Source organism: Colletotrichum spaethianum, assembly GCF_022836535.1.
Source record: "Colletotrichum spaethianum MAFF 239500 DNA, contig17, whole genome shotgun sequence".
In the NCBI taxonomy this organism is placed as follows: domain Eukaryota; kingdom Fungi; phylum Ascomycota; class Sordariomycetes; order Glomerellales; family Glomerellaceae; genus Colletotrichum; species Colletotrichum spaethianum.
Genome location: NW_026054787.1, coordinates 584,828 through 605,044, shown reverse-complemented (window position 1 = coordinate 605,044; position 20,217 = coordinate 584,828). Strand labels below are relative to the sequence as shown.

General features: G+C 50.5%; 7 protein-coding genes across 7 annotated transcripts; 2 read left to right on the top strand and 5 right to left on the bottom strand.

Annotated features, from left to right (window-relative positions):
- Nucleotides 1–1,242: 1,242 nt before the first annotated feature.
- Nucleotides 1,243–2,953, top strand: ColSpa_06970 (cytochrome P450; the record flags this gene model as incomplete). Its single annotated transcript, XM_049273182.1, is given in 2 exon segments — nt 1,243–1,411; nt 1,431–2,953. The coding sequence occupies 2 exon segments, from the start codon at nt 1,243–1,245 to the stop codon at nt 2,951–2,953; spliced, it is 1,692 nt and encodes a 563-aa protein (XP_049129139.1).
- A 272-nt stretch (nt 2,954–3,225) lies between these two features.
- Nucleotides 3,226–4,295, bottom strand: ColSpa_06969 (short chain dehydrogenase gsfE; the record flags this gene model as incomplete). The annotated part of the gene is made up of 3 exons (XM_049273181.1): nt 3,226–3,687; nt 3,796–4,080; nt 4,137–4,295. The coding sequence occupies 3 exons, from the start codon at nt 4,293–4,295 to the stop codon at nt 3,226–3,228; spliced, it is 906 nt and encodes a 301-aa protein (XP_049129138.1).
- A 347-nt stretch (nt 4,296–4,642) lies between these two features.
- On the bottom strand, nt 4,643–4,882 carry ColSpa_06968 (uncharacterized protein; the record flags this gene model as incomplete). The annotated part of the gene is made up of 1 exon (XM_049273180.1): nt 4,643–4,882. One exon carries the CDS (start codon nt 4,880–4,882, stop codon nt 4,643–4,645), a length of 240 nt encoding a protein of 79 aa, XP_049129137.1.
- Nucleotides 4,883–5,183: 301 nt separating this feature from the next.
- Nucleotides 5,184–5,563, bottom strand: ColSpa_06967 (retinol dehydrogenase 12; the record flags this gene model as incomplete). Its single annotated transcript, XM_049273179.1, is given in 2 exon segments — nt 5,184–5,540; nt 5,558–5,563. The coding sequence occupies 2 exon segments, from the start codon at nt 5,561–5,563 to the stop codon at nt 5,184–5,186; spliced, it is 363 nt and encodes a 120-aa protein (XP_049129136.1).
- Nucleotides 5,564–7,339: 1,776 nt separating this feature from the next.
- Nucleotides 7,340–8,248, top strand: ColSpa_06966 (tetracenomycin polyketide synthesis O-methyltransferase TcmP; the record flags this gene model as incomplete). Its single annotated transcript, XM_049273178.1, has 1 exon — nt 7,340–8,248. The coding sequence occupies one exon, from the start codon at nt 7,340–7,342 to the stop codon at nt 8,246–8,248; it is 909 nt and encodes a 302-aa protein (XP_049129135.1).
- Nucleotides 8,249–8,598: 350 nt separating this feature from the next.
- ColSpa_06965 (polyprenyl transferase pyr6) lies at nt 8,599–9,766 on the bottom strand (the record flags this gene model as incomplete). The annotated part of the gene is made up of 3 exons (XM_049273177.1): nt 8,599–9,196; nt 9,243–9,537; nt 9,589–9,766. The coding sequence occupies 3 exons, from the start codon at nt 9,764–9,766 to the stop codon at nt 8,599–8,601; spliced, it is 1,071 nt and encodes a 356-aa protein (XP_049129134.1).
- Nucleotides 9,767–12,403: 2,637 nt separating this feature from the next.
- Nucleotides 12,404–13,425, bottom strand: ColSpa_06964 (uncharacterized protein; the record flags this gene model as incomplete). The annotated part of the gene is made up of 2 exons (XM_049273176.1): nt 12,404–12,561; nt 12,828–13,425. 2 exons carry the CDS (start codon nt 13,423–13,425, stop codon nt 12,404–12,406), a joined length of 756 nt encoding a protein of 251 aa, XP_049129133.1.
- Between the last annotated feature and the right edge of the window lie 6,792 nt (nt 13,426–20,217).

Below are 20,217 nucleotides of genomic sequence, written 5' to 3'. Positions count from 1 at the left end.
CACCAAGACGGCAGACAGCGACAGCAGAAAAAATATAGAAACAAAACCACCGCAAACACTGCAACCACTGCAGGAGAACCAAGACATGGAGGCTCTGTTGACAGCAAACGCCGAATTCGAATCCCTCTTCCTCATCTCATTTCTCAGGGACAAGAATCAACACGGATGAACCCGCGCCAGCAGATGGCAGCCAATGATTGGGTGCGTCAGATGGTTTTGATGGTAGAGCATCGGGCCAGAAGCATGAGGTAACCAATGGCAGCGGCCATGTGGACCCATGGCTACGTGTGTGGCTCAGCGAGCCGAGGCGACGGACTTCGGGACTTGACAGCGAAACACTTTACGGCCGCGGTACGTACCGTTGACGGGTAAAAAGGACCCACTTTGGCCCGCCTGCCCTGTAAATTTTCTGCACCTCTTTTTTCTCCCTCGATTGTGTTCGGCAGGCGCTCAATGACCGTCCGCTGTCGACATTTTCTTCGAAGAAGACGGCATGTCCACCCCCCCGTTTCGACAAGAAAGGAGCTTATCGAAGCACCCCAAACAGTGACACCCCCTGTCCTGACCTCGGCACCTTGAGCTTCTTAGCGCCGATCATCCATGTTTAGCCCTATCAACGTGCATCAAATGAGGCTCCAAATCTCCGATTTTTCTCTACCATGCGCCCAGTCCTTCTTTGCTCCCACCCCTTGAATCACTGGTGGTTTCCGCTGTCATCGTGCCAAAAGGGCATCTGGACCGCGGCTCTTGTCCGCCCTCTCGCCGAATCACGGGGGGGTTTCTTCAACGGAGCTGACTTCACCATCAATGCCTCACGTCCCGTTGCCATCCCACCACATCGAGCCCCCGCTATTTTCGGACTTGAGCGCCCATGAAGTCATAGTGCCCCCCTCAAGGGGTCCCTGAGATGAACCTCGGCAGGCCACTTTTTCGCAAAACACCTCAGCTGTTCGGCCTGTTCCCACCGAAGGAATTGACATTAGCCATTGTCTAGCTCCGGATTGGATAAGCTTGCCTCTCACCCATCGACATCTGCCATGGGTACGTACTGTTTTGATTGCGATCTGTTTTTTCCTACTTATATATCGTCAACCGGTTGCACCCCCCCGTCAGCCACAGCTTTTGGCCTGGGAGATTTGTCTTGCTATCTACCACCCATTACATCTACCGTCTTTAATAGACTTTGTTCGAGTGACACGTTTTCTTCCAACGTCAAACACATCACATCACACATCACACAACATGTCATCACAACGCTTCTACCTGCTGGGTGAAGACCCTTCAGTCACAACAGAGTTTGAGATTCCCGCCTCAACAGACGAGGAGGGCCTTCAGCATCTCGCTGCCTCCCACTTTGCCGTCGTCGACCACAAGGGTAACATTTTCGGCGCCTCACCACGACGAATCAATAGTAGCTAACAACTTTCCAGGCGTCGGTTTCGTTTCCGGAGATGAGGCTCTGACAACAGTCGCCGACGTGCTCGCCGCCGAGGGCCCCGTCGCCATCACCATCGACGGCCACGCCGTCCGCGAGGTCCCCGGCCCCAAGGGCCTGCCCTTCATCGGCAACTACTTTGAGGTCTACCCCGACCACCTGGGCAACCACCAGCGCCTGTTCGAGAAGTACGGCCCCCTCTTCAAGACCAACAACATGGGCTCCGTCATCTACCACACCAACGACCCGGCCCTCGCCAACATCATCTTCTCCGAGAGCGACTTCTTCACAAAGAACATCATCCCCGGTCACCCTCTCTACCCCATCAAGAACCAGGAGTCTGGCGTCTTCCTGGGCGACACCGACACTCCCGAGTGGAAGGAGGTCCACAAGTTCCTGCCGCCCGCCTTCGGCCCCAAGGCCGTCCGCCACTACGCCCCGACCATGCAGACCACCGTCGAGGATGCCTTCAAGGTCTTTGACGAACTCGACGACAAGGACGAGGCCTGGAACGTCTACCCCTACATGCTGAAGCTCGGCTCTCAGGCCGTCGGCAAGCTCGTCCTCGGCATGGACTTTAAGCACTTCACCGCCGTCGACGCCCCGCCCCACGAGATGGTCATCCGCATCGCCCAGTCCCTCGAGCTCAACAAGAAGATCACCTCCATGGGTAGCTGGTACGCCGCCCTGCCCTTCGGCGACCCCCAGCGCCTGCGCGATGCCCGTGGCCGCATCATCGAGATGATGAACGAGTCCATCAACGCCGCCTCCAAGGGCACCGAGGATCTCGACCTTCAGGAGGCCGCCCTCCAGGCTGATAACATGGTCGACTACGTCCTCCGCGCCAGCGACTCTCGCGGCAACAAGCTGCCCCGCGAGCGCATCATGGAGCCCCTCGTCGTCGCCACCGGCGCCGGCTTCACTACCACCTCCTCCCTCCTCTCCTGGCTCCTCTACGGTCTCGTCGCCTACCCCGGCATGCAGGAGCGCCTGCTCCAGGAGCTCGTCGACAACGGCTTCGACGAGAACACCCAGATCACCGCCGAGCTCACCCAGAAGCTCACCTTCCTCGACAAGTACATCAAGGAGACCCAGCGCCGTCACAACCCCTCGTACCAGCCCGCCCGCACCTCCAAGGTCGACATGATCCTCCCCGGCGGCTACAAGCTGCCCAAGGACTCCATCTGCATCCCCGCCCTCCACCACATCCACAACAACAACCTCGTCTGGGACAACCCCGCCCGCTTCGACCCGGACCGCTGGGACACGGAGAAAGTCAAGAACCGCCCCAACGCCTCCTACATCCCCTTCGCCACGGGCCCCCGCATGTGCATCGGCTTCAACTTCGCCCTGCAGGAGGTCAAGGTCTTCCTGCCCAAGCTCGTCTACCGCTACAAGTTCACCATGGCCCAGGACGGCCCCGTTGACTACGACCCCATGTTCCAGCTCATCCGGCCCAACAACCTCTACGTCCGCGCCGAGAAGAGAGTCAAGTGGCCTCCCAGGTCCGACGCCTAAACCTCTCGGGGTCGTGTAAAGTAACAGCAGAGGATTTCGCGGGTTTGAGAAAGAAAAGTTTATTTGTACCATCATTGTCGGTGTATACCCTGGAGCATTGCTTGGCGCAGATATAGGATGGTTTTTGGGTAGATCTCATGATATAGAATAGAGCCAGATATAGATCTAGACTAATTACAATTTCTTTATATAACCTTATTTATAACCCTGCTTTGCCATGCGTAACGAATAGGCATATACGCTTCTTTGCTACCGCACACGTCGTTATCGCCTCAGTCAAACTGCTCAGCACCGAGCTTGCCCGTCACGTCAATCTTCAACATACCCTCCTCCACAATCTCCTTTCTCCGCTCGTAGAGATCCTCCACATCCCAGTTGGCAGCCACAAACCTGCCATTCAGGAACCTCGCCTTCTCCGAACACAGCCACACCGCCGTCCCGCCCACCAGCTCGGGCGAGTCCAGCGCAAAGGGCCGCAAGTGTTTGTAGGTCATGTCCGTGTGGACCAGGCCCGGGTGCAGCCCGACGGCCGTGACGTTGCCCTGCTCGGCGGTCTCGCCGGCGACGTAGGCCGCGAGCTGCAGGCTAGCGAGCTTGGCGAGGGCGTAGGAGCTCATGGTCGGCACGACCCAGTGCGCAATGGTGGTGAAGTTGATGATGGTGCCGTGGGAGGTTGCGGGGAGGGATTTCAGAAAGTAGAAGGTCGGGTAGAAGGCGCCGCCAATGTTGGTGTTCTGTTTTTTTCGGCCTCAGCAGAGTCTTTAATGGGCATGGTGGTTCCTCTTCCGGGCTCAGGTGTCCTGCTCTCTTTGTGGGACGAATAGCGTGGGCGAGTAACTCACCAGGTCGTCCATCCAAGCCTTGGGATCACTAGTCAAGATGGTCTTGAGCTCCGTTTTCACGCCGCCGTTATTGACCAAGACGTCCGCGTGACCATAGGTCGCGTTGACCTTTTCGAAGAGCGCTTTGATTCCCGCCTCATCGCCCATGTCCACGGGATAGACGAGCGTCTCAAGGTCTGAGTTCAACTTCTTCGCCTCTTTGGCGACAGCGTTCAGTTTCGCCTCATCCCGGGCTACGAGAACCAGAGCCTTGGCCCCGGCTTTTGCAAAGGCAGGGACGAGTCCCTAGCAAAGGTATGTCAGACAACGCATCAGAGGCGCCCGGCAATGTGAGCTCGTACCCTTGCACCAATTCCACGGCTGGCCCCAGTGATGATCACGACCTTGCCCGCGAGAGAGAGCTCGGGGTTTGTGGGGTTGATTGCTGAGTATTCTTCTCTGTGAACGTTCTTCGTAAACTGTATGGCTTTGACGTAAAAGTCCACTGGTAGCGATGCCATCTTGCCAAGCTGTCTTTTCTTATTACAGTTCTCTGAATACTTGGCTCGAAGCTCTCATCGGCATCTGGAAACTTTTCATAAGGTTACTAATCGACATTTTTATACATTGTACGTATTGCGCCATTTGTAGCCATCTTGCTCAAAAACCCAGCAACAATCTGTTTCTAGGTCTTATATAAGCACTAGGTGTTTGCTGACCACCCGCTGAAATCCTTCAATGTCAGACTCCTCTTACCACAAAGTAAGCTCTGTATGATTGCGATCCTTCATAAAGAACGACATGCATGTCATCTGGGTCGTGGCGCCAATGGGCCGCCTGCGCTGGGCCTTGGCAGAGACAGAAGAGCCTATGGAGCGTACCCCGGATCCATTGAACCACGGGTGTATCCCGCAGGCGCCGGGTCTGCCTCCGTACAATTGGTCAGGTATCTGCCCCCTCTGCCCTCCCAGGTTTTGCTCAGCGCCGCGTAGACTGTGGTAGCCGCGCCTTGTGGCTGGCCTTTTAGCCCGCTCATAACTTTATTGAAGGTCTGCTCTCCCATTTCGGCCTTGATGACCTCCATATCAAACGTCTCCCTTTGAGTCATGTTCGTCGGAATAGCCCCTGGATAGAGCGAGAGTCCATGCAGCCCCCGAGGTCCGTAGCGTCTCTCTATCTCGTTCACCATGTAAGTATTGGCCGTCTTGGACTGCCCGTACGCTGCTAATATCTCAAAGGACCCATCATCGTCAAATTAAAGTCGTGAAACCGGACTTCGCTAGCACAGTGAGCCATTGAGCTGACGGCTACCACACGAAAATTGGATTCCGGCGTCGCCGAGGCCAGTAGAGTGTTTTTAAGGAGCTGGAAAGGGAGGAAAGGCCCAGGTGGTTGGTACCGAAGTCCAACTAGAAACCGTCCTCGGTTTTGGTCTTCGCATGGTTCATGACGCCCGCGTTGAGGATGAGGATATTCAGGCGACCGCCGCTCTTGGCGAGAAAGTCTTGAACACCCTTGCGCACGGAGTCAAGGTTATCAAGAGACATTTGTATCACATGCAGCGCGTCTTTTCCGTCCGAATTCTCAGAACCAGCAATGTCCTCAAGCGCTTGCTTGCCCTTTTCGAGGCTTCTGACGCCTAGAAAGATAGTTGTACCGGTTGCGTAGAGGGTGCGAGCCGTCTCTAGACCGATATCCTGGTTGGCGCCGGTAACGAGGATGGTCTTTCCGATGAGTTTGCGGGCCAAAGCTTCGTCCCGGACAATCTGGAGAGCCGTGGAACGGGCATCACCTGGACCTTGGGGCGTCTGGTGGGCAGCTGTGTACCTCGACACACCAATAACTTCGGTTAACGGCGTAGCGGAATTTCAAATCGGATTGAGAAGTGATGTGTTCGTAAGATGTTGGGCCCTAATTTTGCTAGTTTAGGAAGCAGCAAATGGTAGCAAGTCTTGTCACACTTATACTGTCTCGTCGCACGACCCATTGAACTTAAGCTGTTAAATATCGCGGGGCTGCCTGTTGTTTATTCGCGTCCTGTCTCCCGAAAACGCTGAAGATAAGTTTAGACTATTGACAGTCCCTTGGCGAGGTTCCACAACTCCGCCAACACAGTTTCTAGCACCATGTTTCCATAGATGTCCGCGATCGAGAGGGTCAATGGAACCCCGCGCTTGTACATCAGCCCGGTTATCATATTTTGGGAGCGGTCAAGAGAAGCCTTCAAGCTACCCGACTAAGATCCTATTCACGATGCTCTCCTCGACGTCTTTGCCATGTCTATATCTAAGCGCTTCCATATTCTTGTCACCTTCACTTTCTGCAACACCTCAGTCTTCTTCTAAGTCTCCCAGTCGTCAAGACTACCAGTCACGATGGTCTCTCCACAGTAATTCTTCCGGTTACAATTACTGTCTACCTTCTTTCTCACAGCTCAGCCGCCAAAGGCAATCGTGGTTTTGTAGGCCATATGATGGCTCGAAAAGTTTTGCAATGAATAAAAGAATCTCGTTACCTTTCGATGCCCTTCGTTTTCATAACTTCCAAGAAGGAGTTTTGTTCTCGGCCACAAGGGGCCGAAGAGGAGGCAAGGAAGATATCCTCGAAGAATATACTCAATGCCAAAAATACCTACAGAGAATGACGAGGTAGAGTCCCAGGACATACAAAAACATTGAATCGATGGGTTTGCGGTGAATCTTGGGACCAATTCTCAGCAACTTGACGAACGAAGCAAAATCGTATGCAACCATCTTTAAGTACCGGTCGTATGTCTGGCTATCGTCAATTCAGGAGAGATTGTATAATCACTTCTCAGGAACGCAATCAATTTTCAGCAAATCTTGGGTTCCCGCGAGATTCTCGATATGCTTGAAACATGTTTCCATCGTTCGTTCAAAGATTGTTAGGGGCTGGCAGCTTCAGCATCTGTTTCACGCATGCCATCCTGCAGGCTCTCAGTCCGCCCCCTAAATGGGTGATACTAAATTGGCAACCGGAGGCCCGATCGGCTGTACTTCAAAGTGAATCTTGTCAACTTTCAAATGCCAAAGGTTTGAAGGCCCGGACGTTGCTCAATGGAAATACCACCATATACTAAACCCATTTCGGGAGCGCAATTACAGGCTGTAATGGATGACCTCATTGCTTCCACATGGACAATGCAGGACCTTCTCACAATGCAGTAGATGCAGAGAGTAAAACAAATTACGATGACGGGTCCGAGACTGGTCAATTTATTCGTATTCCCGTATTAGTGAGCATCTCATTCGATGATGCGTCCCATCAAAAAAGAACTCCACTGCTCGGCTTACGACGGTTTGATGGGAAGATTTGGCGAGATCAGAAGAAGCAAGTCGTGCAATGATGTTTCATGACCAGCACAGACCACCTAAATGCGCCAGCTGCGAACTGACATGTCTCCATAACTTTGGAGGTTGCTAGCTCGTGTGCCGAGGCACATTGGTGGTCAAACATAAAGCAAGGTAGGTTTCTTTGTCGAAAGACTTTTGCCTATCACCTTCTGTCTCACCTTCGCTGCTCTTAGTAAGGCAATAGTACCACGATGCCTCCGTCAACTTCATCCACTACCCTCGGCAAGGGCACAATCAGACTGACTGGTGCTGAAGAAACGCTCCTTCTCACACTTTTCGGCCGCGCTCAAGACGCTGAGTCGTCCCGTCCAATTTTGAGCGACCAGTATGCTGTCGAGCTCGTCTCTCAGATAGAGAACCAGGGATATGACTTCCATCGGGCCTTTGCAGACAATTGGTTCAAACATATACTGGCGCAATCAGTGTCTATGCGCGCCCGAATGTTAGATATAGCCACCGAAAAGTTCCTGAGGAGACATCCAGGCCCCGCCACGGTGCTGCATTTGGCTTGTGGCCTCGACTCACGAAGCCTTCGCGTCCGCTGGCAAGGAGAAGGTCGGTCATGGATCGATGCGGATAGGAAGGAAGCAGTTGAGCTGCGACGGAAACTCATGAAGGAGCCAGAGCCGGGCAAGGGAGAATACCGATTGGTGCAACCGAATATACACGATGACACGTGGCTCAGCGACTGCAAAATTCCCACAGATCGGCCGGTTCTGATCCTCTTCGAAGGCCTCACGCCTTATCTCACCGAAGACGAAATTTACGGCCTGTTACGGCGGATCGTGAACTATTTCCGCCAAGGCGGTGTTCACGGTGAGATTCGTTTTGATGCCGTCGGGTCATTGGTGTACTATGCCATCAACTATTGGTTCAATGCAACTTTCAAGCTCATGGGAACGAGATTTTCCTACTACATTGATGATCCCAAGATCCTTGAGCAAAAGATTCCTGGTTTGAAATTCAAGGAGCGCATGTTTGGAACACTAGATCTTTACACAGTGGGGTTGTTCGGGTGGGTGTTAGGATTCCTTGGCTGGTTTACGGATTTATTCGGCATCACTAGCCGTATTGGAGGAGCTTACGGGTACGAATTTTAGGTTATTAAGCAGTTTGACTCAATTGTTCCCATTGTTTGATGTTGTTGAACATCTGTCACATCTCCTGCCCGTAGTGTTCTACCATATTAAACCAAAGCTGTCCACCGAAATCCAAAAATATTGACAGTACCAGTATGGCTTATCCTTGCAATGACGACTTAGTTGATCATACGTAGTGAAATGACCGCTAAACCAGCCATATGGTGAATTAATTATCGAAGTGCGGTAATGCTTTGGTTTTGACGTTGCACTGCATAGTCTTCATTACAAGGTACTATGATCTGATACTGTTTTTCCTTGTCAGAAACGCTAGTGATTCTCGCTGTTTCTGTTACTATTCGCCGGTAGCATCATCCCACAACGCGCTTCTCGCTAAGAAGAACCTGCACAGCGCAGGCAGCAATTGTCCATAATCCCAGAACAAAGTTACTCTTATGCACACCTCCCCCGCTCGCCGGTCGCTCAGGGTCAAAGTGTGCCAGTTGAGCGGCAAAAGATGCCGTCCACACTCCCATCCAGCTGATCCAAAGCCACAATGAGCCAAACCTGAGGAGGTATAGAGGCATACACATCAGGATGGGACTGATGAGTACTACGAGGAATCTATGAAAATGACGTCCTGCGACAGTGTAAAACGAGTTGACGTTAATCTTCTGGTCATCCACAACGTCTTGATAGCTGTAGGCCGTGTTCAAATAGATAATCCAAAAGAAGACCATGCAGCACAATGGTAGGCAGTAGCCGATGCTGTCGCCAATGGATTCGTATTGTCCGTGAATTGCAGACCGTCCGAGAACCGCTGGCCACGCGATTGTGAAGCCCAAGATGTACTGAGGATAAATGCGAAGCTTCAGTGCCATAGGTCGCTTGCCGTAAGGGTATAGAATCGATGCAACAACGACCGGAAACATATGTCGGAACCTTTCGATGCCTTTTATTAACAAGAGTCTAGGTTGATGGGGCGGAGGGTGTGGAGGGACTTCAGGCAACATACACATCTTTTCCATCAAGCATCTTATGCACAACAGCCAAAGACATAAGAAGCTGAAGGACCATCCATAGCATGGCGTCCACTGTGGTAACGGTGCCAGCGGCCAGCGGTCGGTCTTTCGTTCGTGTGACCTTTGCGTCTATGTCCCGATCAACCCAGTCGTTCCAAACCATGCCGGCACCACAAAACAGGTAGGCAGCGAGAAAACATAGTGCAGCTTGCCGAAAGATGAAGGCAGGCTGTATGGTTGCGTTCGGATCGACAAGCTCGGAAGCTCCAGCAAGCAGGACGGACCAGACTGTTGCATGCTCAGTAAGCCCAAGTCAGTCCCCTAGATTTCATGACTTACCTCCTGCAAATGTAGTGAAGAGAGGATTGTATTTGTTGAATCGGGACAGAGTCACCAATTGCCAGAGAAGAGTGACCTTTTCCGGCTTAGGCTTCCCGGTGTATATCTCTTTGCATTGTTTTGTAGACTGCTCCAGCCGGTATAGCGCAATAGCATGTGAGATGCTTTGGTACAACATGTCGACTCAACAAACGATGACGGCGACGATTGATGTTGGACTTGGTAGGAGGCGTTTAACAAGAGCCCAAGTTCAAGAAGCGGACCAAACGCGCATGCTGGTTTTAAACCTCGTCCTTCAAATCCCATACCCTTTCGTGGACGCGTAGTCTTCGCCTTGATATTGACGCACAAAAGACCACAAGCTCCGCGTGTGCGTTGGTTTCAGATGTGACGTAGTTTGTGCCGTTGAGTTCGTTCTTGCAGGGAAGTCGCTGAATGTTTCTCGCCAAGGTGAGGAGGTACCCACGTCTCGGCGTATGTTGCATTGATCAAGGCATCTTAGCACTGTCCGTGTGGTGGTGCGAACCCGGTTCACGATACGCCCAACCACGGACCCAGGACGGATTTCGCCCGCCCCAAGGGATCAACAGCTACATACAAGCGATTGAATGGCAGTTGTAGCAGCATGTCTTTTGCTGCAATCGGCTAGGGAGAGAAAAGACCAAACATATGACGAAGAATGGCTGAGAGAACATCATTCAGCAGCTCAGCACAGTATGTCTAAACACACTTCGGTTCATCTGAATTCTAGAACAATGCAGGTCTCCATACGGCCGTGCGCTTCGTGGACAACTGCCCGACCAGGCCAGTTGGTCTAACGTCTCCTGCCCAATCTCATGCGACTCAGCTAAGGGCTTTCCCGAGAGCCAACAGGGTGAGGAAATCAGGCCAAAGGATATTCGCTGCAGCATGAAGAACAAACAGCTGTTGTCTCTTTTGACCCATACAAGCGACAGCGAAACGACCTAATTATTGCCGTACACGTAATCCGATAAGCTGGCACCATCCCGGTCCGTGCTAACATTATAGCCTCGACCCTCAAGGGAAGCCGCCTTGTTTTCGCCCGATGATCGATTTGCAACTCACTTTAGACGCTTCTACATCTACAGTTAACGGTTAAATGCTGTTAGATCAACCACGGATATATCAACTGGGCTCATAGACGTGTTGATCTGTGGATGGCTGGAATAATTTCCACATCAACACCTGTGCGAGTTCTTGCCCCACTTGGAGCTGAAACGGGGCACTCAGGAAGGGACATGCCTGTTAATAGTACTCAACTGAATGTAATGTGCGATGGCGCCGTCATTTTCAGATGCATGAACTGTAGCATAGTGAAAAAGAGTTTCCATGATCGAGGTGTGGCTTTGTTCCGCGGAGTGCCGCTTCGTCCTATTGCAGGGATGTGTTGGGTTGCCGATGCAGATTATTAACCTTGGTCTTACCCCAGAACCGATGATCAGGAATGTTGACAATCAATGCACAGTTTCTCATCAAGCCTCTCATATGAAGCGTTCATCCAGCCATCACAGCACAATAGGAAACTGCAAACACTTGCTTCATCAATATGACGAGACCCTTGGAGATCCACGGCACTGTTGAGGCTGATCTGGAGTGACTCAGTGAGGGGCTAATAAAAGATTTCTTGTAACTGACAACTTAGATTTTGACGGATCGGGAAAACTCACGCAGGTTCAACGCCGATAATAGAAGTTGATAATCAGCAATATCAAGGATAACCTGTCAACTTGGCATGTTTCAATGACTTTTGCCAGAAGCGGATTGAAACCTTTATGTTCACATTGTTATGCAGATCGTCAGGCATGCGGAGGTCGAAGTTATTGCAAACAGGCCATTGTGCGCCTCCAAGAGTAAGATCCAACAAGGTAGCCAAATTTTCAAGTCGATCTTTTGGATGCCGCTCGCACTGTTGAAGCCCGGAATGTATGCTTCGAGTAGGCTCGGCTCTTCCTCTACGGATCATCAACTCTACGGCTCACAAAACTTCGACATAGAGTCTCAGTGAGGCTTCTTTCCTTTCGCGTGGAGTGGTTACAAGACACTAGATCTACTTGTAATTAACCCGTTTTGTTTGCCAATAGTTTTTGGTTTCGGCCGCCATAACACTATGACAACAGTCTTGGGTTCATGGACTTGTAAGAAGCCCCGAACTAGACTGTTAACATCTCTCTACACAACCGCCTTCCAAGCTGATTCATCTCTCACAACGTCTCCCTTACTAGCCTGTGACCGGCTTGTTCATGGGAGGCGCACCTGTTTCATTTTAATTGATATGATACTGCGGATAGGTGGAATAAGCCTGTGAGATTTACGGTATATACTGAGTGCTCGGAGTTGCAGCTGGTGTATAAGGTTCCGGACCGTTTGGCCGTCCAGCCCACTTTTGTGGATCATAGACAACTTGATTGTGCGGAGGCACCATTGCTGGAAAGTAACCTGAGCCACCTTGTGCCACGACATTAGCTGAGTATGGCGGAGATACCGGCGTCGGAAGGGGTTGGACTGCTGTTGCTGTGCCTGTGGCTGCACTGGTGGCTGTGGCTGATATAATTGTGGCGCGGGCTGGTATCCTTGACTTAGCGTAGGCTGATGTTGCTGGTGCACTTCATGATTTGGTGTCTGGTTATACGCTGGAGGGATAGGAACTGGTGCATATTGGGGCTCGGGTGCTACCTGGTGCTGCGTTGGCTGTATACGGACAGCGTTGGATACAGGTGGAGGATACGGTGGAGGAGGGGGAACGGTTGTTGGCTGGTAGCTTTGCGCAGGCTGCGAAGGCGGCGGAGGGGGATATTTATATGCAGGAGCTGGAGTAGAACTGTGCTGCTGGTACGCATAAGCTGGAGGGGCTTGGAAGGGCGTCGGAGGGGCGTAAGCTAGGGTCGGCTGCGAAGGTGGAGGAGGTGGCACCTGAGCTGGATATTGCGAGCTTGCGGCCGGTAGTACCGATACCTGATTAGAGTATTGATGTTTGAGAAACCGGGTACTGTAGGGTTGAGATTCCTGTAATGATTGCTGAACTGGTTGTTGCGGGATTGGATGTTGGGGGGCCTGTTGAGTCATTGTCATGGGCTGATAGCTCTGCTTCTCGTACTGATATGCCGGATTGTACGACGGTATGGGATTTTGCGCATGTAGAGATGGATCAGACACAGAAAAGCCAATTGGGAAGGCTGAATGGCCTTGAGGAGTTTGATAATACTGTGGTGTACTCTTACAATCGGGGTGAAATTGTTGCGGTGGTTGCGGTTGGGAGTGGCTCTCTTGTGGTGCTGTCTTTGTATCCCGTACAGCTTGAAAGACGCCTGCGGCTTGGAAAGCCTTGAATGCATCCTTCTTCTTCAGATGATTTGTGTGGGCGTGCTCAACCCCTAATCCGACTCCGTCAAGGGCAGCATGAGTGACGACCTTGATGGCTGTGTCGTTCTCGACGATGGCCGAAATTCCATGTTCTGCTCCGGCAGTGGCTATAGCATCGGCACCCGCGGTCCCGACTCCCAGTGTTACCACACCGATCGTTCCACTAACGGCCATGCTTCCCAACACGTCACGTTTGCGAGTAAGGTGTGTCGTACCGTGCTTCTGAAGATGTCTTTCAATGATTTCTCTCTTTTTGCGTGCGTTATGAATGGCAGGTGCGGCCATGGCAACACCAATGGTAGATACTCCCAAGGTAAAGGGAACGGCCAAACTGGAGATGGCGGTCGATGTGGAAGCACCAGAGATGAGGCGTGTGTAATGTTCCCACTCCCTTTGCAGCTCCTCAGGTGTCAGAGCGTTGCACTTCGCATCATATGCCTTGAAATCAAAGGGCATCTTCACGGCTGATTGAAGTCTGGTCTTGAGATGATCGAAAGTAAGTGATGTGAGGAGGAGAGAACGGTGGATGTGCCGCACCACCTGGCGCCAGTCTACTTTTATCATCAGCGTCGTCTAGTCATTGAGGAAATTTAGGGAAAATGTGGCGTTTTCAGGAATATCGAAATGGCATGCGTGAATGCACAGATCGTCCTGTTCGCACACCACGCATTGGCAGACTGGCTCAGCTTTTCAGAGTGTAGCCAAAGGCGCATGTCAGCCGCAGCGAAAAGGGTTAGGAGCCTGAGCAAGGCAGAAATGCAGCCAACCACAAGGCAGATTCACATCAACTCAGCATGGGTGAATGCATGTTTCATACAATCGAACCTGCCATTAAATATGCCAGGGATAAGTCATTGGTTCATTAAGCTCGTGTTCAGGCGCCCATTCCAAAACCTGTTCGCCAACTGACATTGCAGCCATCGTGGTTGTCAGCCCTCTCTCACAATGCCACCAAACCCCCGTTTGTCCCTTTTCAAATGCTTGGCGAAAGCTTAATCATAGATAAGTCAGCTGAAGAGCTGACTGAGCCGAGCACGGGTCCGCTGGTTCTGGGAACAGCCCAAGAGCCACTGCGCCTATTAAATAGTTCTAGCCGCTGGTGACATGGGCATGTAAATACCCACGAATAGCAAGAGCAGTGGGCGATGCAAGTACTGATTGCTTTGACAGTGGAAAAAAACTTTTCTTTATGTTTTTCTTTCACAACCCAAGGCACCCAGAAATTGACTGACGACCGCACGAACAGCGTTGTCACAGCGGGAGCACTTTTGCGGCCCGCTGCTGGCAGCTCACGCCCTTCACAATGCCGATATGGCCAGAATTATGAGACACAACTCTGCGAGACAGAGAGAATTCCATTATTTTCTACAGGCAAAATTCTCTTCCCCTAAATACTATCCTGCTTGCCCCACTGCTAGCCTGTTGATGGATGAGTATTGTAACTCAATGAACTGGTATGGGACTTGACCCTTAACATTGACAAGCTTGCCGCTGCCCCGGTCTCTGCGGTATGAGCAAAGGAATCAATTCCCAGAAGCGATAATCACCTACTGCCTGCTTGCTACATGTAATGTCAAACAGGGCTCTCTATGAAAGGTGTGTACTACTGCGGGCATATGATGTTGGACGGTGGGACTATGCCCTGAAGGTATGCCTGAATATGTTCAAAGTAACAGTTTGAGGCCCCTTGATCGATGACTGTATGCTGCATCCGAGAAAAATATCTCACGAGTAAGCTTAGGCCCCTTTTTTTCTTCTTTATTTTTCTTTTATTTTCAGATGGTTATGTGGTTGAGATTTAGAGCAACTTACACCGATGGCTTCTTGCAATAAGAGTACCGATCCGGGAAATCGAGACGACATCTTGATCGCCCTAAGAAAAGTTTAGATCAGTTAGCTATTTACTATATGGCGGAACAGTTTGGTCGAAACGTACGACTTTGAGGGCGTTATAGGGTCGATAGTATTACTAGCGAACAGGATCGGAAAGGAGGTAGGTATGTCCAGTCCACCTATTGGGCCTGCATAAGAAAAGACTGGTTAGGTTTTACGAATTATTGCAAATGTTTGTTTCCCTGCCCGAAAGAAAAAGAGTGTGTGTGTGTGCGCGCGCGCGTGTTGCCTACCTTGAAACACCATGCTATCGGGCAACTCTGGCCGAAATGATCTACACAAGATATTCTCCAGGAAGATGGGATAGATATCACCAATGTATTTGCTCTTTGAAACCGTGTACTCGGCATAGCTTTTGAAATTTTCGATGGTGGTGAGCTTGTTCCTTCGATACGAATCGGTGCACTGGATGGCAAGACGGGCGTCAGATGTAATACTAAACCCGTCAAATAAGCCCACAAGAATAGACGCATTCCCACGCTCGAGCTGCTGTAGAGCGTCTGCCATGACTGGGAATGACGCCAGTGGGGTGTAGATAGTGTTGATGAAAAGGGCCTTCAGGTCTGAATAGGTGACCATTGACGGAAAACCTCGATTTTGAACCCCGCTTAGTGGAACCGGATGGTTCTGAAGCTGATGAACGATGCCGTCTATTCTGGCCGTGATGTTAGTTGGCGTAGGTCCCCAGAAGGAACACGCCTCAGGACCTGCGGAATGGCAGAAACTCGAGAACCTATCAATGGTATCGTCCATTTGATCGACGTTGTCCCTCCAGTCGTTGTTATAGTATTCATCTGCATTCAAAACACCATCGAGCATCATTCTCCCAACTCGATCAGGAAACATGGAAGCGAAAGTGGTGCCGACGACAGTGCCGTAGCTGATGCCGTAACACCATAATTTGGCGTCTGACGGCGGCTGTCCGGCCACCTCGGCCTCAGCTTCTGTAAATTTGAGCAGATCATGAGCGACCGCCGGCGTAGTCACATAATATCCATAAGGTGACCCATTCTCAACAGCGTCGTTACACCACTCTCCATAGATAGAGCTTGAATAGAACTGATCCTCAAGTGACGTTGATGAAGTGTTAGTAGCGCCGGTTCTGTGTAGTCGATTGAAGGCCAGTCTTGCTTCTGCGTTCCCAGAAAAACAATCGATACTCAAACCGCTGTTGTTCACACCACGAGGATCAAAGGAGACGAAGTTGTACTGCTCTCCAAAGATTGACCCTGCCAAGGTTTGATGCGAGAGGAGAAGCTGAATACCAGAACCACCTGGACCACCTGAAGAAGTGTCAGTTCAGTCACTTGAATTCAAGGTAACTTTGTATGTGTGATCCAATAGAGATCTTACCGGGGATGAGTACAATGCTTGGGGACTGGGCGGTAGCATTTTTGCCAGCCAGTTTGATGAAGGCAATTGAAGTCATTCCAAGACTTATATTCGAATAATCTAGAGGAACTTCCAGTTTAGAGCATGTAAAGTTATCGAAACATGGTCTCCACGCGAGGTTGGCTGATGGCCTAATCTAGATGACTAGTCAGAAAGGTCGGAAGGTTTGGAGGATGTGGTTCGGCAAAGTCCAGCACTCACATTGTCGAAGCCATAGACCATTCCCGGATCATGCCAATAATCGGCTTTGCACCTTAAGCTTGTGGAAAGAGTGAACATGATGAACGCATTCATAAGTCGTGCCATTGTTACCGCCGAAAGGTTTCTCATCGAGCTTTCTGAGGTGTTGCTTGCAGGAAGGTGATAACATTCATCATTGTAGCCAGCATAGCTGCGACATCAGGGAACTATTTATACTGGTTGCAACTCATAGCACCTCCCAGATTTTTAGTTTTCATTGCTTAACCTGACAGGCACCCTCATTCTTCCCATCAACTCACAATACCAATTGGGCATACTCTCTAAACACCCCACTTGTACGAACACGCCAATCAATAACCATCTCAACTCAGGATATAGCTGTTCAAGGGACGTCAAAGGATATCGAATGAGGAAATCTCCATTGCCGGAAAAGTTAAGCCGAGTCTAGCCAAGGCTATGGAGAACTCCGCAGTTGACTGGTCCATTACTGTATTACATGTAAGCTCCGTAGCTAGTACTGGGTGAGCGAAGGGCTCCACTTACAGGTAGATACTTGTATAGGCATCAGCCAAGGAGACCCGCTTGTACGAACTAGCCAATCAATTGGAGCTATCAGAATGATACTCAATTGGTATACGTAGTGTATGTCTGAGCCATCCGCTTGAGGTCCCACTTATACGAACTAGCCAATCATTACTGATCACAGTAAGCACTAATATCTATTGGGATTTATCCTGGTTGGTTTATCTTCAACCTGTTCCCTTCTCCGCTGGCATATGAACAGACGTGAAGACGATACTCTTAAGATTCGTTCGGCACCTGATATACTCTGTTGTTCTAAGACGTTGCCGCATGCAGCTGGCGGCTTATGTGTCGTAATGGGCCCGGACTCTTTCTCTGCTGAAAATGGCACGTACTGCAAATCTCGGCCAGCCAACATTCCAATCGACAAGATGGACAGGATTCAGAACGAGAACGTCAAGGCAGCCAATCAAGCTTGGAGAAGAAAGCCTCGAAAGTTCGCTCCAAAGTCAAGACTAGGCTGTAAGACTTGCAAGTGAGATACTCCGGTGTGTTGTTACAGCGCGATCAATTACGTTCAAACACACAATAACTTACACGTGACCTCGGTGCACATTTTAGGATAAGACGAGTAAAGTGCGATCTATCTCGGCCTTCATGCTTGAAATGCCATTCCACAGGTCGCACCTGTGACGGCTATAACGGAATTACCCTGGCCTTCAATCCCGAGATTGAATTTAGTTACAATCACAACGAGAAGGCCAATAGAGCAGAAGGCAGCAACAGTTACCTCCCTTGTAACACGATCAGTGTGCATCAGCCAGAGCAATGGCACGCGAAGTACCATCGCGTCATTCCGCAGAACCTTGGAACCTTTATGATTTTACCGGTGACTGGGTCAGCTCAGAGAGAGGTAATGCGCTTTTTCGAATTTATCTCGATCAAGCATCTGAACGAATACCACCCCTGCGAATCATGGCGGAGGACTCTCATGTTCTTCTCCCAAACAGTGCCATCAGTGAGGTATGCCGCAACTGCTCTGGCTTTGATCCACCGGAACTACATGGATCGCGAATCTACCGAGCTTGGGTATCAACCGCAGTCCTTAGAAAACCAGCTATCGAATAGGGCTCCCTTGCTTCACTACAATCGGGCTATCCAACTTCTTCTGAACCAGCAAGGTGGTGACAACGATGAAACAACAGCTGTCACACTTTTGGTCTGCTATCTCCTCACTTGTTTCGACCATCTGGCGGGAAACTACGTACAAGCAATGAAGCATCTACGCGGAGGCGTGGAGCTCTCACGCAATATCGGCAGGGCTATGTTAAGCGACAACAAGAACAACACAAGTGTCAATTACGAAACCTCAGGGATTCGTACACTTATATACCAGGTCACAAGACAGATCCGCCGACTCGACATGCAGGCTGTAACCTTTCTTGTCGACTGGACTCCCGCCGATATCCAAGAAACACTCGCATCTCAGCATCCACCACCCGACAGCCCTTTTCGGTTTCTAGACCAAGCTGCTAATAACATGCATATCCTTATTGCTCGAGTAATGATGCTACGCAATACGGAGCAGCAAATGGCCCCCATCGGTAAGACGCTGCCGTCACCTTCATTAGTTAAGGATATCTTGCGCGGGCAATTGGAAACGTGGTCAAGTTTCTTCGAATACATGCTGCAACAAGGCAGCTCTTATGAGATGGATTCCGAAACTTGCCCGCTCATATCACTGCTACGTCTACAGTATACTATCGCATGGACTCTCCTCCATGTTTCTGGACCTGGCAGCGAAATGGACTATGACAACTTCCTGCCCCAGTTCCAGCAATGTGTGATTTTGGCGGGCGAGGTAGCCGCGGCGCATGTGCGGTATTCGGGATCGCTAAAGCCGACCTTTACGCCAGAGGTCGGACTTATCCCTGTGCTTTACATAATCGGAGTCAAGTGCCGACATCCCGTGGTACGACGCGAGGTATTGAACATCTTACGACAACAGCCGATGCGGGAGGCAGTTTGGGATAGCATATCTGCTGCCAAGGTGGTTGAGCGGGTAATCGAGATTGAAGAGGGTGGCTTTGGGGAGGGGAGCATGACACAGAACATGGAGCAAATTCCTCTGTGGCAGAGGATCGAGACTATGTCTTGGATACAGGCTGGTGGACAGTCTGTGACCAGGATCGATATTAGTTATACTTTCTGCAAACGGGAGGGAACGCATATTGAGTCTCTCGTGATATAGCAGACGAGAATGTTTCATGTCAAATAATGAACATTAGTTAACAGGCCGTTGTTCGGAACTAAAACAGAAACTGTCTGCATTATGGAGTTGCATACTCAAACTGCCATACTATAGAGCCTAGTTATGATACCTGACTTTAGGGTTTTCAAGACCCACCAGGTCTGGTAGCTATTCACTATAACCTTCGACTTGGCAAGCTCCATGCACTGGGCACTCTCAGCCTCAGAGTCGCGGAACTTGTTCGAAGCATGAAGATCAAATGTGATCGTAAAATTCCAGCGAAAAAAAAAAACATAAATACAAATAAACAAGATCCTCCAACATGTTCAATAATGAACAAACGATCTCATATTTACAAGATTTCAAAAGACCCCTACACGCGCGAATAACAGTAAGCCACTTAGTTATTGGAACACTCGATGTGTTACTCCTCTACCCGAGGGTTTACCGCTCAGGCTCTTGCTATAGGCTTCTACACCGAAAGACTTATGGTCCTGTCAATTTGGGCCGTGGGTAAGGGGTATCGATTCCAGCGACTTCTAAGGTTGCAGAGCCAAGATGCTGGTCATTCAATTTGAGTTCGATGTAAACACCAAGCTTTGTTCCCCACTTTAGTGCATTTGAAGCCAATCAATTTTCCGACTTGTCCGTGGTTTTCGCTTCAGAGCGGTACTAGACAGTGGCTAGCTCGCGCGATGACCAGCATACCCAACTCTTGATACCCACTTAACCACCACAACATCATACTCACGTCAGGAGCCGCGTCATGATAACATCTTTTCCGGGCCCACGGCTAATACTCTTGTAAGAGACGCCGCACTCTTGGCAACCTTTCGACCCCTATCGGCCAGGCCGGCTTGCAATACCATAGGCTGTCACTGCCGTGTTAACCTGCCGGTTGGACGTCACATCCCGCTCCTGCTTATAATAATCCTTCTTCTCTTGCATAAGAGCCCCTCTCCCCCCATTGAACTGCCAGAGGCTATCCT